The sequence below is a fragment of the Hevea brasiliensis genome, chromosome 14 (assembly GCF_030052815.1).
Source record: "Hevea brasiliensis isolate MT/VB/25A 57/8 chromosome 14, ASM3005281v1, whole genome shotgun sequence".
Lineage (NCBI taxonomy): Eukaryota > Viridiplantae > Streptophyta > Magnoliopsida > Malpighiales > Euphorbiaceae > Hevea > Hevea brasiliensis.
Window position 1 is genome coordinate 2,004,078 of NC_079506.1, and position 17,687 is coordinate 2,021,764.

The following is a 17,687-nucleotide window of genomic DNA, read 5'->3' on the forward strand; positions in this document are numbered from 1 at the left end:
GCTGAATTTTTTTTTTTTTTGACTTTCTTTGATTGTGTGAAAAGAAAAGAAAAAAATATCTCAATTATTTACAACCTACTTTGATATCAAGAGAAATTATAATGGAAAACAATTGTTGATTTGAGAGAAAAACTTATTCCCATCAATTGATTGATAAAAAAGAAACAAAGTTATGCTTGTATATAAAAGAACTAACAATACATGTGAGCATAAATGGCAGAGTAATGTCAACAAACAATATTTGCTAACACAAACCCTCTCAACATTTTAACAATAATTCCACAATAAATGTAATTAGTGCTTATGCCCCACAAATAGGACTAGATAGTGAGAGTAAACAAAGGTTTTGGAAATATATGGATGATCTAAAGCAAAGCATATCGAATGAAGAGAATGTTTTCATCGGTGGATATTTGAATGGACATGTAGGAAGTGATAGGCAAGGTTATGAGAATGTTCATGGAGATTTTGGTTTTGGCGGCTGAAATGAGGAAGGAAAAAGCATCCTGGATTTTGCTATGGCATATGACCTAATACTAGCAAATACCTACTTTATAAAAAGAGAGTCACATTAAGTGACTTTCAAAAGTGGACAATACAGAAGTCAAATTGACTTCCTCTTAATTAGGAAGACAAATAGAGCTCTATACAATGACTGCAAGGTCATTCCGGTAGAGGCTTTAACAAGTCAACTTCGGTTAGTGGTCTTGGATGTCAAGTTTAGAAACAATTCAAGTAAGGTTAGAAGAAATAGTATAGCTTGAACAAAATGGTGAGAGTTCAAAGGAGTAAAGCAAGTTAAGTTCAAAAATAAACTTCTTGAGTCCAAAGTATGGAAGCTAGATATGGAGGCCAATGGTATGCGGATAAAGATGGCATCAAATATTAGAGAAGTAACTAGAAAAGTACTTGGAGAATCTAGAGGACATAGACCACCCTCAAAAGAGAGATGGTGGTGGAATGAGGAAGTACAAAAGGCAATGAAGAGAAAGAGGAAATGGTATAAGAAATTACCTAAGTGTGATAATAATGAAGCATATGAATAGTACAAGGTAGCAAAGAAAGAGGCAAAAAAGGCAGTTAATCAAGCAAGAGCGCAGGCCTTTGAAAAGTTATATAAGAAACTTGGAATTAAAGAAAATGAGAAAGATATTTATAGATTAGCAAGGAGGAAAGAAAAGAAATGTCAAGATCTCAATCAAGTTAGGTGCATTAAGGATAAATAAGGAAAAATGTTAGTGAAAGATGAAGACATTAAAGAAAGATGGAGAAATTATTTCGATTATCTCTTTAATAATAGTCAAAATGGTAATAGCGTGAATATATATTATAGAGTAATAAAAAATAATGTGAATTATACTAGAACGATTAGATCTTTAGAAGTAAAGAAAGCACTTAAGAGAATGAAAGTGGATAAAGCTTGTGGACCCGATGGAATACCAATTGAAGTGTGGAAAAGTTTGGGAGATATGGGAGTAGCATGGTTAACTAAGTTGTTTAATAAGATTCTAAACTCAAAGAAAATGCCTGATGAATGGAGGAGGAGTATTTTAGTACCTATTTTTAAAAATAAGGGAGACATACAGAGCTGCTCAAACTATAGGGGAATTAAACTCATGAGCCATACTATAAAATTGTGGGAGAGAGTTGTGAAACATCTACTACATCATGATACTTCTATCTCTCCTAATCAATTTGGCTTCATGCTCGATCATTCAACTTTGAAAGCGATCTTTCTCATTAGAAGCTTGATGGAGAAATATAAAGATGTGAAGAAAGATCTATACATGGTTTTTATCTATTTGGAAAAGGCTTATGATAATGTTCCAATATATGTCTTATGGAGAGTGTTAGAATAAAAGAGGGCATCTATTAGGCACATACAAGTATTGAAAGATATGTATGAAGGAGCAATTACTATTGTGCGCACAATGGGAGGGGACACAAGAGATTTCCTATCTCAGTTGGAATACACTAAGGTTCAGCTGTAAGCCCTTACCTTTGTTACACCCCTATTTGCATAGCCTAGTATATTTCACTGTTCCGATGACCGGTGTCGGTCTGGACAATTAAGGAAATTAGAACCACATCTAAGACACTCAGATAAGCCCTGAATGCAAATAGTTAGTGATTGCTAGATAGTTAAGTATAAATAAGAAAATCAGAACATAAAAGCTTAAATGAGCCGGGAGTCACAGCAATGGGTGACCTTCCCGAGAAGTGACTGCGAGGTCAGTTTTAACTTGAATTTTGAATCGGAAAATATGACGCCACGGTCCTTAGGACTATTGCGAACACAGTGGAGAAGAGAAAATCATAGAAAATAATTATTAAGTAGGTCAAATAATTAGGTCAGGAATCCGAAAGAAATATTGAATAACTAACAAACCGGATCAGACCGACGAGGGGCAAATTGGTCAATTCACCCCTAGAGCTTACTCCTGACCTAACTGTCCAATAAAATAGGAGAAGTGAAAATTTCAGAATCGAAAATTTAATTAAAGAACTATTGAAAAATTAAGGAAATATAAAAGAAAAAGAAAAAGTAGGAAAAATCACTTTATTTCATCATCATGCTTACCTCATATATATGACATCATAAATGAATTGTTTTATTTTCCACCAATTTTGACCAAGTCAATTAATTAAAAGACACATAAAAAACATGAAAATTAAAGAGATAATTCACTTCTTCCTCCTCCACAAGTTTCGGCCACCCCTCTCCCTTGCCACCTCCATTAAAGCTTATTCCAAGCTTTTGTTCCCTCACTAAACCCTAATTTCTTTCACAATCACTTCATAAAACCTTATTATCTTCCCTTGAGAAGGAGATTTAGCAAGAAAGAAAGAAGAAAAGAGGAGAAAATTGGAGATTGAGAATCAAAGTTGAGGTAAGTTATTTAAAGTGCAATTTTTAGTTTAAATTATGTGTTTATGATTACATACACTTAGCAATTAGAGAAAATTAAAACAAAAACAATTGTTTGGGGATTTGTTAGGAATTCGGCCAGCATTAAGTGGAGGTTGAATTGAATAATTTTGATGAACTTGAATGGTTAATTAGGTTGAATTAAGCATGTAGACAATGATTATAAACTTTAATTGCATTAGATTGCATAATTATGTAATTAGGGTTCTTAGGCATCTTGAAGATTAGGGAAAAATTAGAGAAATGGTCAATTGGTACAAATGACCCTAATTAAAGTGAGAAATGGTCAATTGAGACCATTTGTGATATGTTTGAATTGGTAGAAACCAATTGCAATTCGGATTGGTTAGGGTCACTATTCTGGCAGCTTGACCTAGGTCTCTTTCAGGGACTAAAACTGAAAATTTACCTACCCAAATGGTGTGAGGCCAATTGGAAATGAAAATAGACACATAATGACACATTTTTCATTCGAGAACTATGCCCAGAAAATGACATTAACATAGTGAACAATTAGGTCAAACTCGGGTGTAGTGTATTGTCACTGTACTAAAATGACCAAATGAACAGTGTGGCCATAACTTGGGCTATACAGGTACAAATAACCTGATTTTTGTGGCATTAGAAAGGTATGACATAGCACTACAACTTCCATGGAGAACAACAATCCAAATTCTACCCATAACCCAGTCATTTTGCCACTTAAATTTAGTGGTCCAAAACTGTCAGAACCAAATTAGGTGCCCAGAAATATGAGTTAAACCAATCCGGCCAGTCATGTTCAAATGGTCATATCATGGGTTACAAAACTCCGAATGGAGTGATTCAAAAAGAAGATTAAAGCTAAGATAATAAGGAACAACTTATATGAAGAACACTTAGTCAAATTACCACAACAATATGACCAATGGAATAGTGCAAAACAAGACATCAAAATTGAAAATTTGAAATTGTGTCTAGGAGACATAAAAATTGAAAGGGCAACCAAAATCAACAAATTAAGCAACCAAAATGTGGTATGTGGGTGAAATTGAAATTCCCATACTTATTAAGCATAAGAAAGTCAACAATTTGACTTAAATAGTATCGTGAATAGTAACCCCGAAATACAAAATTCAAATAATGTTAAATTAAACGTATTAGAGCTAGACATAAGTAATTGTGAATTTATTATACATTATGATACTGAAACACTGTAAAATTATGTGTTTCAATTGAAAAGAATACCGAGAAAGAATCCGAGACATCGAGTCAAGGCCTAGAGGCGACTCGCACGAGGTTTGTGCATAACATAAAATTTTTTTATAAATTCTCTTGACAATTTGTTTTGATGAATAAATTGTAATTTATTTTTTTTTCAAATTTGTGAATGAAATAAATATTATGGTTTTGACTTAAATTATTGAAAATTTAATTATATGTGTTTGAATTGACTTCCACTCTTCACTGCTCAACCTGAAACCTAAATCAATTTCGCAAACTGCAATTTCCATCGTTTCTTGGATGTTGTAGTTTGTAATTATGGGACTCATTTCAATTCTTGTCCTTCAAGATATGCTTGCTTATTATTAGACAAAAGTATATATACGTCCGCAACCCTGAATGGGCATGTCTTCTCAATGGCAAGAACACTAAATAATGGAAAAAAAAATGTAAATATTACAGCAATTTCTTGCTTCATTTATTGTCTCATATTAGTTTGGGATAAGATATTTATGTTATATCTAAGACTTGACAAATTTCATCCATTGAGCTAACTTTTGGAATACAATTAGATCGATCTATTTTCTCTCCATTATTTCAGAGCTTACTTCAATGTTAGCTGCTTGCAAACTTTATACTTCCATATTAGTTTGAAATAAAATAATAATGCCATATATAAGATTTAGGAAAATATCCTCTTTTAATTTAATGCCTATTTCATCGTGAAAGCGACTGAAAATTGTTTTATTAATGTCCAGGTTTACCATATTCGTCAGAATTCGGTGGCGGTCCCAATTAAACAACTAAGAAATCGTTCATTATCATTTTTACAAAGACTGGGCACTTCAACTTTCACTGAAGTCTCCTTTGGATTTTGCAGGGAATGAAAGCTAGTAGCTCCACAACCATTGGGCCAAGATGCTATCATGGAGAAGTTCTTAGGTCTTAACTTCTTGTTATTATTTATTTATTTATTTTTAAATAGGCATCCCTTTTATTTTAATTGTTTAAAGAAAATGCAATAAATATGTTGTTCAAAATGGATGACCCAAGATGAATAAGCTAAAACTATTAAAAAATGACTGCAAATGGAAGAACGACTTTTTATGACAGACTCCATATATATGTATAAGTGCTAGTCCGGCATGCATGGCCTGGAATTTTTTATGGGTAACGTGTCTAAATTTTATCAATATTAATTCTTTGATTATTATTTTTCAAAAAAAAATTATTTAACTATTTAGTTTATTTGCATCAATAATTAAGCCTTTCTGTAGAATTTGAATAGAATATTATAATAAATAATTTATTTATAATCTATAATATATATAAAAATACAAACAAAAGAGCGATAAATTATTAACTAAAATAAATAATAATATAAATTGAAAATTTAATCCTACAACAAATTGTACTACCCTAATAGATTTTTGTTGTAAAAGTTATTCTACGTATACTAGAAATTATGTTATATAACTCTCGATTCAAAAGTAATAGCCTATTAATAAAAAATAATTATATATTGCTCCTAAATCTTTAAAATTGTTCTTTTTGCTGGCTATATATCTCTTTATAATTATAATATATAAATTAAAATGGCTACAATGAAAATTATTATGAAAATTGTATTAAAAAATCTAATAAATTCACTTAAAAAAATGAAGGATTAAAATTATAATATTAAAAAAAAATTGTATGAAACCTTATACAATGATATTGGAAAAAAAAATTCATTGATAATAAGGTAAAATAAATTATACAATGTAATTTAAATTTTTATATACTTGTATTTCATTGACTTTTTTTCAGTTTTTTGAGGAAATTAAAATATTACATGTAATGTTTATATTATAGCAAAAAAAATTGAATTAATATACACAATATATAAATGTTAAAATATGTAATTATTATATTTTAAATAATTTATCTAATTTTACAAGGTTGAAAGAATTTGATATGAACAACAATGTTTATATAAAATAAATTTTAATGTTGATTATTATAAAAATTTTAATATTTTAATTGAAATAATTAAAAAAAAATAAAAATATGTGTCTTTTCTCTTTTTCCCACCCAACTTCTTCCTTACATTTTGTGTTTATAAATTATTTTCGATTTCAATATTTAATTTAACTAATTATATCTTATTGAATTACATTATTTATTTTAGTTCTATTTTAATATATATTCAAATAATTTATAATCTATCCTTATAAATTTATATTATTTAAAAATAAATTAATTGATGTAATTAAAATTTTATTATAAATTTTATTTCAAAAATATTTACTCGTAATATTAATCATTAAAAAGATCACATATGTGAATTTCAGAAATTGCACAAAGACAGTGTTTCTGCTTCCTATGGGAGAAGAATTCTTATTATTCATATATATTTATCCATATTAATAATTAATTTAAAAAATAAAAATAAGTTTAATAAGTATTCTAAAAGAATACTATTTTAGAATGCTATTTTAATTTATATTTAATATTATTTTAGTTTTGGATTTAATTATTGTTCTATAATATCATATAAAAAAATTTTTTTCTCATGAGTTTATTTTTTGAGGAGGTGTTTGGAAAATTGATGAATTTATGTTGTTGACAAATAATGATATAGTGCACTCTCAATTAAGATTAATAAATAACATTTAAGGCTTGGTTTATTTTATGAAAAATAATTTATATATAAAAAATATTTTTTATCGTTTAATCGTAATGTTAACTTAATGGTATGTAATTATATTATGTATACATATATACTTTCATATTTTAATAAAATTATCAAAATTTAAAAAATGACTTCCCTTATCTAAAAAAAGGAAAATATTTTTCTTTAAAATGACTTAATTTTTATTTTTATTATGAAAAATATTTTTTATTAATTAATTTTCTAAGTGTACTTAAATATTAAAAAATATTTTTTAATAAAATATTTTTCGTAAAATAAACAGAATTTTAAGTTTAAGAGTATTATAAAAATAATGAAATCAATAATATAGAGTAATATTTATTTAAATTAAAATATATTTCCACTTTTTGTATGATTTTATATTGAGGATCAATGCTAGTAATATTATAATTGTTAAAAAATTATACTTTTAGCTCAGTGTTATTTTTAAATTTTTTGTTGATTAAAATTTTATCAAAATTAAATTAAATGTATTTATTTACATATACTATAAAATCATCCATTCCTATAGACTAGTATTATATCTCCTACACGTTGGAATTTTAAATTTTTTAATCTTTATAATATTCTGTATTTAGAGTATACTAATTAATAATTAACGTTTTATTTATTTTAACATTTTAAACTAGGTTAAAAAATATATTAATTATTTCTTGTAATTTAACTCTGCAAATTATTTAATTTTATAATTATTTTTTATTTTTTAATTTTCTTAATCCTCTCCTTTTTATTTTTCTCTTATTTCTCTCTTTCTATATTTTTTATCCTCTTTCTCTTCTTATTTTCTCTTTATTTTTATTTATTGATAAAAAAAGATAAAGCTATCTATAAAGAAGTTAATAAATTTCTTTAAATTTCTAATTAATCAAGAAAAATTAATTTCTATTTAAAAAATATAAAAATAATGAAATTTAAAAGTATATAAATTTAAATTTAATCTCTACATAATAAAATTTTTTTTATCTAATAATATTTTTTTAAAATACATAAACTAATGAATTAATTTTGCTAAAATAAAGGATTAAATAATAATATTTTTTAAAATATAAAAATTAATTAATTAATTTTTTTAAAATAAAAAAAACTAAATAATAATTTAAATAATGTGAATATTGAAAAATTTCTAAAAGAAAATAATGAAGTAAATAAAAATGAAACGAAAGGGACAGAAATTTGTTTTATTTCCTGGTTTTACTATATTCGCCAGAATTTGGTGGCAGACTTAATAAAAAAACTAAGAAATGATTAATTAAGCTTTATTTTTATATTTTAAAAAATAAATTATTTAATTTACTTCCTCAATGATAATGTCTCTCCCTCAAATTTAAATAAAATATTATGGAATATATCTGTAAGAAATGTAAAGTTAAATTTATGAAAAGATAAAAATACCTTAGCTTCTTTATATTATTTATAAGTCAAAATTTTAATATTATCAAAAAATAATGTTATTAAATTCTTTTTAATGTGGACAAATTTTTTGAGTGGCAATTTCTATTCTTGCAATTCTTATTACTGTAATTAAATTTTAATGTTAATTTTTAAAAAATATATTATTTTCATTCAAGTAATTAAATCAATATTTAATTATATTCTAAATAATAAAAATAATTATACATTGAAAATAGTTCAAACTAAGGTGATTTTGGATAGTTCTAGTTCAATATGGTTCAAAATTGGAATCAACAATAATTTTAATTTTAATTTTGAGGGGTTACTCTAATTTGGAACCTAATAATAATAATAAATTTTGTTATTATATAAACAATTATAATAATTATAAAAATTTTGAGAAATGAAATACCTAAAAGTGATATATCATGATCATCGTACAAATTACTCTAGACTCATTATAATAGGTAAACTATTTTCTTTTTCATCTATTTCAAATTATCGCTGATTTTTTTAAATAAATAATTAATTATTAATAAATTAATATATTAATTTCCAAAAAATTAATTAATGTATTAATTTATAATTTATTTCTATTATTTAATGTACATTAAAAAAATAAAGTTAATTAATTTGAAAAATAATTTAACATTATTTAGTTTTAATGAAGTAATATGAGTAATTTAATATTGATGAAGGATATATTAAAAAAGTTAAATATTATTTATTATTTTAAATATATTAATTATATTTTTAAATTATTGAAAAGTAGACAATACATACATGAAGTCAACATTGATGGTAGTTGTCGCAGAATGGAAGAGTTTCCAAAACTTACTTGAATCAGCTTCAGTTTCTCCCTTCAACTGGCGGCGCAGGGATTCAGTTTGAAACTCGTCCAAGATGTCCTCCACATCATAAGTCAAATCTCTGTGGTCTTCAAGACAAATCATCACTGAACCATTAGTGAGCTGCTTCTCCTCTGCATCTTCAAGCACAGCATGGATGTGGGTCAACGTTTCCCTCCACTTGTTAATCTTGGCGATGACTTTATGATTGCGATGAAACTTGGGCAGTTTAGAGAAAGCAATATTTCCAATATTGTTGAAAAGTGACTTGATAAAAGCTGATAGAGCGGCTGTTTCAATGGCAGCAGTCATGGTTTCTTGGCTGAAAAAGAGCAGTTAAGGGAAAGAAAGTAGAATACTCTGCTTTGGTGCTGCAGAAGAAGAAAATTAGAACAGAAAGAGAGAAGGCGACAATGTAGTTCCAAGAATTTGCCAGTAAAGGGAAAGAAGAAATGATCAGGAAAAGTTAATGATCCTTAAGTACATATGGTATTACATTGCTTTAGCTAAAGTTGATAAAGAGAAAGAGATCAAATTAAATCTGTGTAAACCCTAGATGACTAAAACCTAGATGAGTTAGTCTCTGATTGTTTCTTGCTGTCAAACACTCTTACTACAGACACAAGATCACTAATCTTTAATGACATCTCAAATTAAGGAGGAAAAATCATAAATTGTGTTTTAAAACTATGTTAAAAATTTTATCGAAGAAATAGAATGTGATTGTAATTAAGCTCTCACCTGCAAACCCAAGAATAAGCAATGTCTTCCTTAAATCTCCACCTTCTTCATTTTCGCTTGTTTTTGCTTCTCTTTCAACTTTGCTATTAACTGTAGTCACTTTCTTTATATTTCATGATTTATCACCATGGCTATTGGGGAAGTTTAATTTAATTATTTTATTTTTTTTTTCAAAATAATTTAAAAGTTCAATTTAAACTCAATATAATCTAAAAATTCAAATTTATGACTAGATTTCTTGATTTAAATAAATAAAAAATAAAAAAGTTTAATTTCTTGATTTTGGAGCTAAATTTTTTTCTTTCTTAATTTAAACAAAAAAAAAAAATAAGAATATTGATTTTCTTGATTTTGGATTAAATTGAAATTTCTAGAGTAACTTGAACAAAAAGTTAAAAATACATTAAATTGATCTTTCAAGATAGGTGCAATAGTGAAATTAAGTTTTAAGCCTCTATCATAATAGCCAATTCTCTGATTTCGTTTGCTTTCTCAATGTGCTCTCTGATGGGACAAAAAAAAAAGTCCAAAGGACATATAAAGGTCAAAGGAATTGGTTAATTCCAACATTTTAACAATAGTTCATTCAAAATCAAGCGCCCGAACCCATTCATTAACCTCTGCCCCTTCAATTCAATTAAGTAATACTTTGATTTCAAATCGAATTTTTAGTGGTGCATATCTTCTTAATGACAAGGATACATATAGGTGGACAACCCCTAATTTGAAGGGCTATATTTGTAAGCTACATAAATGAAGAACATCAAACAGAAGAAAATACAAATCAGGTATTGAAAGTTCTGCGGAGGAAATTTCTAGTGTTGCCTCACCAAGAGACTGGTGAGAAAGGTACAATTCCACATTTGAGTTTTCTTGATCTTGGCACCGTTTAATAAAGACCTAACAGGTATGAATAATGTAATTAACAATAGATGGAATCTGACATGCAGGAATGGCAAAAAAATGCATTTGAAAATAGTCAACAGAGAATCAGAAATGGCTACATTGCACAACATCAGAAACTGAAAAAGTTCACAGCTGACAGTCTCTGGATTTGTGAGTTAAAATGATGAATGGCCTCAGGTGTAGAACTTACAACCAATAAATTATATAATACCTTTTATTTGCTTACACCAAAAGCCCTGATAGCATAAATCTTAAATTTTTGCTGCATGTTGTGCAAGTCCATTGAATTCTTGAATCTGCTTCATCAAACAACCAGAATAGGCAATGTCTTCCATAAATGCTTAAATCTCCGTCTTCTTCATTTATCAGAAATGAATGACAAAATATTAAAGGTTTATAGTTAGCTATCAATGATAAATAAGTAAATAAATATGAAAAATTATTCACTTCAATTTTGCACAGAATGCATATTAATTTTTTTTCAAGCATCAATTTTGACTTGGGGGCATTTTGGTGCAGAAGCAGAGGATGTGCCTATATTATCTACCAGTGTTGCGTTGGTGTCTGTATGGCAGTATTTAGCAAACTTAGGTAATCTTTATCCAATTCCTTATTCTTGACGCTAAAGATAGGATTTGTATACCAATGAACATAGTGGTACTGGAGACCAATTAAGAGCAGAAGGTACAAATAATTTTACGTTGTCATACTAGAAATTTTGTACAAAACACTGTAGAAAGAGGAAGATTTTGCTTTCAATGGAAGTGATCACTGAGTGGTGAACAGTAGCAAAAGGGTAAACTTCAGTCACAAAAGCGACCAGTGCGACAATGCACTTTGCAGTGGAGCAACAAAGCATGACAGAGGAATCCATATGAAATTAGCAACATATGCAATTCACCGGTCTTGATATGGTACTTTTTGATCTATCCATATGACTCTTGATGAGAAGAGATGATGCTGGGATGACTTGTTATTTTCAAGTCTTTGGTCAGGCCTTGAGCTTGCTGGCCCTGGAGATTGGAGGATCAAAACTCAAAAGCTTTCTTAAATGTGTAGATATGAAAATAACATTTTGCCAGTCCCTCAATTGGTCTGCACAAAACAAAGGAAAATTTCAGCCAATAATCATGAAAGATTGGACTCCATTGTAAACCGAGTCACTTTTTTGCTCCATAAGTCCAATGTATGGAAGTTAAATGGTAACTAAGTTGAACAGAATAAAATACCTGGGTCATATGCTGCCATTCTTTGGACTTGAACCTGTTTTCCACTCTTTACAGCCATTTGTCGGCATCACGTAAAGATGTTTCTGGAAATTAATATGAACATAGTTGATAAAATCAGATGGAGAAGCTATGTTATTCTGACTTGCATATATGACATTTTTGAAATATAAATTGCATATATGACTCGCATATGTGATATCGTTGAAATATGAATTGAGCGTTGAGAAAGCAGAAAATTGTTAAACATTTTTCTGTTCCACTTTTTATATGCCAGCCTGTGAGTCGGTACCTGGATTAAGCACAATCCTTAAAACCATAATTCCTCATCTTCTGCAACATTAAAGGAAAAAATTGAAAAGAAAAATAAAGAGAAGAAGCATACATCATGACAATAGATAATATAGCTTGAGCTCTTTCAAATTGATTACCTCTAATTTCCACAGATGGAATGCGAGCTAATTCTAGCGACTCTCTTCCTTTCCCCTTCTGGCAGCTTTGTTGAAGTAGAGGGCAGTCGTAGGTACGCAAACTCAAAAGAGAGGGAGGCAGACCATTCTTTGGAATGGAGGCAAGCTTAGGGCATCTCTTGATCTTCATATATTCAAGTGATGTAAGGCTTCGAAAACCCTTGCTGGAAAGGTGTTTTAGGTCTTGGAATTCTTCAATGATAAGGCTAGTAAGAGAGGTAGGCAACTTCATATCTATCTCATCCTGTGGAAAGGACAACACACCAGGACACTTGCCTGTAATGCTGAGTTTCTTGAGAGAGTTGAGCCTATGCAAACCCCACTTAAACAAAAGGGTACAAATCTCGACTTTAAGAAAAAGTGATGTCAGGTTGGTGGGGAAACCTCCTTCTGGAAAGGATACAATGCCTGGGCAATCTTTTATGGTCAATTCTTGAAGTGATGTGAGATTGTGCATGTTATCAGGAAGGGCATCGAGTTTCTCGCAGAATTCAACTATAAATTTTTTCAGATAGGTGGTGGGCAAGCCTCCTTGAGGGAAAGAAACAAGACTTGGACAACTTTTTATAGTCAATTCTTGAAGAGATGTGAGATTGTGCATATTATCCGGAAGGACTATGAGCTTATCACAGTGACTTATCCGAATGTGGCGGAGATTGGTGAGCATGTGCAGATTCTCGGGTAAGGATTTAAGATAAGGAAGATATCCGATTTTAATAGATTCAAGAAATGTGTTGTTGTCAAACCTTTCAGCTATTGACTCTAACTTGGCATTATTCAAATCCAGATATTTAAGGGAAGCAGGTGACTCCCCTGAGAGTGTAAGAGAGCCGCAGAGATTAATTTCCAAATTCTGGAGAATAGATAAGTTAGTGTCCCCGCTGATACTATCCTCATCAGTAACCCTAGAAGAGGAACAAGCCTCTCCCACATCCAGCAGCCTCCGCAATTCCTTGCAGCAACTACTGTTTAGCCTTTTTAGAGTTGGAGGCAGCTGATGTCTTCCAATGGAAATCAAAGAATGACAATAACCAATTGTCAACACTTCAAGACACAAACTGCTGTAAATCACTGCATCTGGCAAAGAAATAATTCTAAAGCACCATTTAATAGATAGCTCTCTCAGAGACTTAAAATTGTGAAGCAATGGCGGTAGTCTCTCAAGCCTTTCACAACGATGAAATTCCAAAATTCTTATTTCACTATCAGCGACGCCCTTTTGCAACAACTCTTCATTTTCAGCGATGCCCTCATCAAGCTCCCAATGTAGATCAGAGGAATATCCGATAATTAAATTAGAACCAATAGTTAATCTTTCTAACTTTCTTAACTCTTCTGGTCGAAATAAAAATGGTCCCGTTACACTCGAGCAGTTTGCCGAGCTAAAGCCTCCACCCAATTCAACCTTTCTGCATCCATTGATTACGAAGTGAGATATCACCGGAAGGCTTCCAAATGAAACCACCAATTCACAACATTCTCTAATATCAAGCTTTTGCAATGAAGACAAATTGGCTGGGTAATGTTCCCAACAGTTTGGGACAACTAAAAATAAAAAGTTCCCGCAGATAAGGGAATTCATACCCACAAATCTTCCACTCTTCCCATCCATACATGCCCTCAAAGTGCAGAGTCTCAAGAGCCGGAAAAGGATTTGAATTGCTCATACTCTCACCATAAAACTCACAATCAACTACTTTTACATTGGGAAACCATTTGATAACCAACTCCTTGAGAGAGGGAAGCAACCCAAGTTGCGGCAAGGTTGTGCACTTGAAGCAATTTTCCAACTTTAGTCTCACCAAATTGCTAAATAAAGGATCACCTACCTACGATGGAAATTGAATACCACCATAACGAATTATGGTGAGCTTTTTCAGATTTCCGTGAGGTATCATCTTCTCAATTGCTTCCCTATCGCAATTTTCGTTTGGCATATTTTGAAATTTCAATATACGGGGAAAATCAACAAATCCCCAAATCATCACCAGATTGTCTATTCTCTCCTTGTCTGATAGAATGGCTCCTCTTAAATCTGAATCATTAGCCACATTTTCCAACCCTGAAATGCAGAGGGTCCCTTCAAGAAATTTTAAATTCGTCAAAGCTGTTATACTGACTTCATTACCCTCCCCCAGAACAAAATCAGACAATGTCCGAAGACTTTTTAATTCTTCTATTCCCTGTGGCATCCCTTCAACACATGTGTCTTCGATATCAAGATGACGCAGGTTGATCAGATTTTGCATTTCTGAAGGCAATTTCTCGAGATGCCTACAGCCTCTCAGCAGCATACTCTGTAAGTTGCATAGAAAGGTTGTTGTCTCTGGTAAAGTTCTAATAGAGGTGTATGAAAGGTCAAGATACCTTAGATGCTTCAAGGCACCTATTGAATCTGGTAGCTCAGTGATATTATAACCATTGAAGGATAGCACCCTTAAACATCGTAAAACTGATAATAAATAAGAAGGAACCCAATTTGCTAAGTAGTGACATGAAAACCACAACCATAACGATTTAGTGATAAAGGCAGGAAGGTTCGCATACGCTTGGTATTTTCAAACAACTCAAATCTTTTACAGCGATCATAGAGGCTAGGGATGTAAGAAGAGTGGCGAGATTTTTCTTGCTTACTTGGAGTCGCTTTATCCTCCAATCTGAAACATGCATCTCCAGCAACCACTTGTGCTAGATCATTCACCAGGTCATGCATTATGAATCCACCAGTGCTTGAAGATTGAAAAAATGATCTAGAGAATAGATCTTGAAAATACTCTTCTCCCACATCCTCCGTATGTTGACCGTCTCGTTGCTCAATTAAACCTTCTGCCATCCATAGAAGGACTAGTTGTTTCTTTTTGAATACATAATCCTTGGGCAATATTGCACAATATGTGAAACACCTCTTTAAATGCGAAGGGAGATGATAATAGCTTAATCCTAACACGGGAAGAATGCCGTTGACATCGTCTTGTAAATTCCAGATTTTGCTGTTCATTATATTTTCCCAATCCTCCCATGGTTTTGAGCGTAGAAGGCCACCCAAAGTCCTTGCTGCCGAAGGCAAGCCACCAAACTTCTTGATGAACCTGTCGCGGATGACTTCCAATTTTGGATCTGCAACTCTTCTACTAGCAAAGGCATGGTAAAGAAACAATTTCCAACAATTTTCATCTGAAAAACAATTCAAATTGTGAGATTCAATTGTTTCCATCATCCGTGCAATAGCTTCATCACGTGTTGTCGCGATCACTCTGCTTCCCGGAGCTCCATGCATCAATGGAGAACACAAGGCATTCCACTCATCATAATTCTTGTTCCAGACATCGTCTAAAACAATCAAAAACTTCTTTCCTTCTAATTTTTGACACAACTCCAGTTGAACTTGATTGAGCTCGTTTAGATAAGACGACTGTCGAGTGATTGACTCAAGAATGCTCTTTGTTATCTTCAAAATGTCAAACTCATCAGACATACAAACCCATCCTTTTAGATGAAATTGTTGTTGTGATGACTCATCGTTGTAGACAAGCCGGGCGAGCGTTGTTTTACCCACCCCGCCCATCCCAAAAATGGGTATTACTCCAACTTTCACTTCACTTGTATTCGAAATCAAATCCAGTATCTTCCTTTTATCTTCATCTCTGCCACACACTTCAGGTTCATGATCCAAAAACGTACTGGGTGGTCGCACACATACCTTGCTAGAGGACGTCCCACCAACATTTCTCTTTATCAAATCCAAGTCGTTTTGCTGGTCTACTATCTTCTGAAATCTGGTAGTGATCTCCTTCATCTTGGAAACCATCGTTGAATTGAACATGACTGCTCCTGGATTGATGGTAGTTGTCACAGTATGAAAGAGTTTCCGAAGCTTACTTGAACCAGCTTCAGTTTCTCCCTTCAACTGGCGTTGCAAAGATTCAGTTGAAACTCGTCCAAGAGGTCCTCCACATCATAAGCCAAATCTTTGAACTCGTCCATCCACATCTTCACCGACCGGTTAGACATCTGCTTCTCCTCTGCATCTTCAAGCATGGCTTGGATCGTCCTCAATCTTTTCTCCTACTCGTTAATTTCAGCACTTACTTGGCTCTCGCGAGCAAACCTTAGAAACTCAGGGCACTCAATCCTCTCAAACAAGGACTGAATGAATGATGACAGAGCAGACTCTCCAATGAAAGACATGGCCTCTCCAACAAAAGACATGATTTTTTCTAAGAACAGAGTAACGATGAAAGAGATGGATAGACAGCGAGGAAAGAGGGGTTTCAGGAGGATGGATTTGCAAATGGCTAGTCGCGTTTATCAGGATGCTTACGTTCTCTATCTGACAGAGGGAACTGGAACTGAAGGAGGATGAGAGGCAGGGAGGGAGCAGAAAACAGTGCTTTGGAAAACAGAAAAATGGCGCTGCAGAGAAGGAAAATTGGAATAAATGGAGAGAGAGAGAGAGAACACAATTTTCAAGAGTTTACTAAGAAACAGGAAGAAGCGATTGATCAGTAAACGTTCAAGATTAAAAGACAGTAAATGATTCTTGAGAACTTGAGGTATGCTTTCACATTGCTTTAGCTAAAGTTGATAAAGAATATGCTTTTAGGAGAGAGTGAAAAGCAGCCCACCAATTTTAAATTTTCCAACTCAGTAATTGACAGAGAAGAGAAGAAAATTGATCAGCAAGTCCTTTCTTTTTCTCATCATTATTCCAGGAAATGAGAAAAAAGGAGTAGGAATCAAAAGATTATCATACTAGTCACCCAAAATGAGCATTTTTGTCAGAAAAGCTTTAGTAACATTTCTATACATTTGTCTCTGAAGAAGATGGAAAGTAATCTCTTGAATCTCCATTAATTTTATAAATTTTAAATTAAATATAAGACTTCTAATGTCACGACCCAAAATTCTGAACTGTGAACGGCGCATAATTTAAGTATTCTTAAATCATGCAAGCCTTATCAGAGTATCTTGAATAAATATATTGTCACTTACTAATAAAAAAAAATAGACAAAATCCAAATAGACAAAATGCTGAATAAACATCATAAATATCCCATAAGTAAACTGCGGAGTCTCTACAGATTTCAAATAAAAACTTAAATTGTTCGATAAACTAAACTAATTATTAGCCCGAGAAAATATGAATTCGGGCATACCATGAGAACAAATCAAAGTTGTCCCTCTCCAGAAAATGGACTGAATATTTGGATTAGTGCGAAATTCTCTTGATCCAAAGCAGATATGCATGGAGAAAATGTGGTTTAAGCTAGATGCTCA

At 31.5% G+C, this 17,687-nt stretch overlaps 1 protein-coding gene across 2 annotated transcripts; it reads right to left on the reverse strand.

Moving 5' to 3' along the window:
• Positions 1-11,385: 11,385 nt before the first annotated feature.
• LOC110670668 (putative disease resistance RPP13-like protein 1) lies at positions 11,386-16,836 on the reverse strand. 2 transcript variants are annotated; one of them, XM_058135637.1, is made up of 4 exons: positions 12,372-16,836; positions 12,233-12,273; positions 11,944-12,026; positions 11,386-11,809 (listed from the first exon to the last, which is right to left on the reverse strand). In XM_058135637.1, exon 1 carries the CDS (start codon positions 16,231-16,233, stop codon positions 14,893-14,895), a length of 1,341 nt encoding a protein of 446 aa, XP_057991620.1. In that variant the 5' UTR covers positions 16,234-16,836; the 3' UTR covers positions 11,386-11,809; positions 11,944-12,026; positions 12,233-12,273; positions 12,372-14,892. The 2 variants fall into 2 exon arrangements, with proteins under 2 accessions (XP_057991620.1, XP_057991619.1); XM_058135636.1 differs by having other exon boundaries at positions 12,372-14,890.
• Between the last annotated feature and the right edge of the window lie 851 nt (positions 16,837-17,687).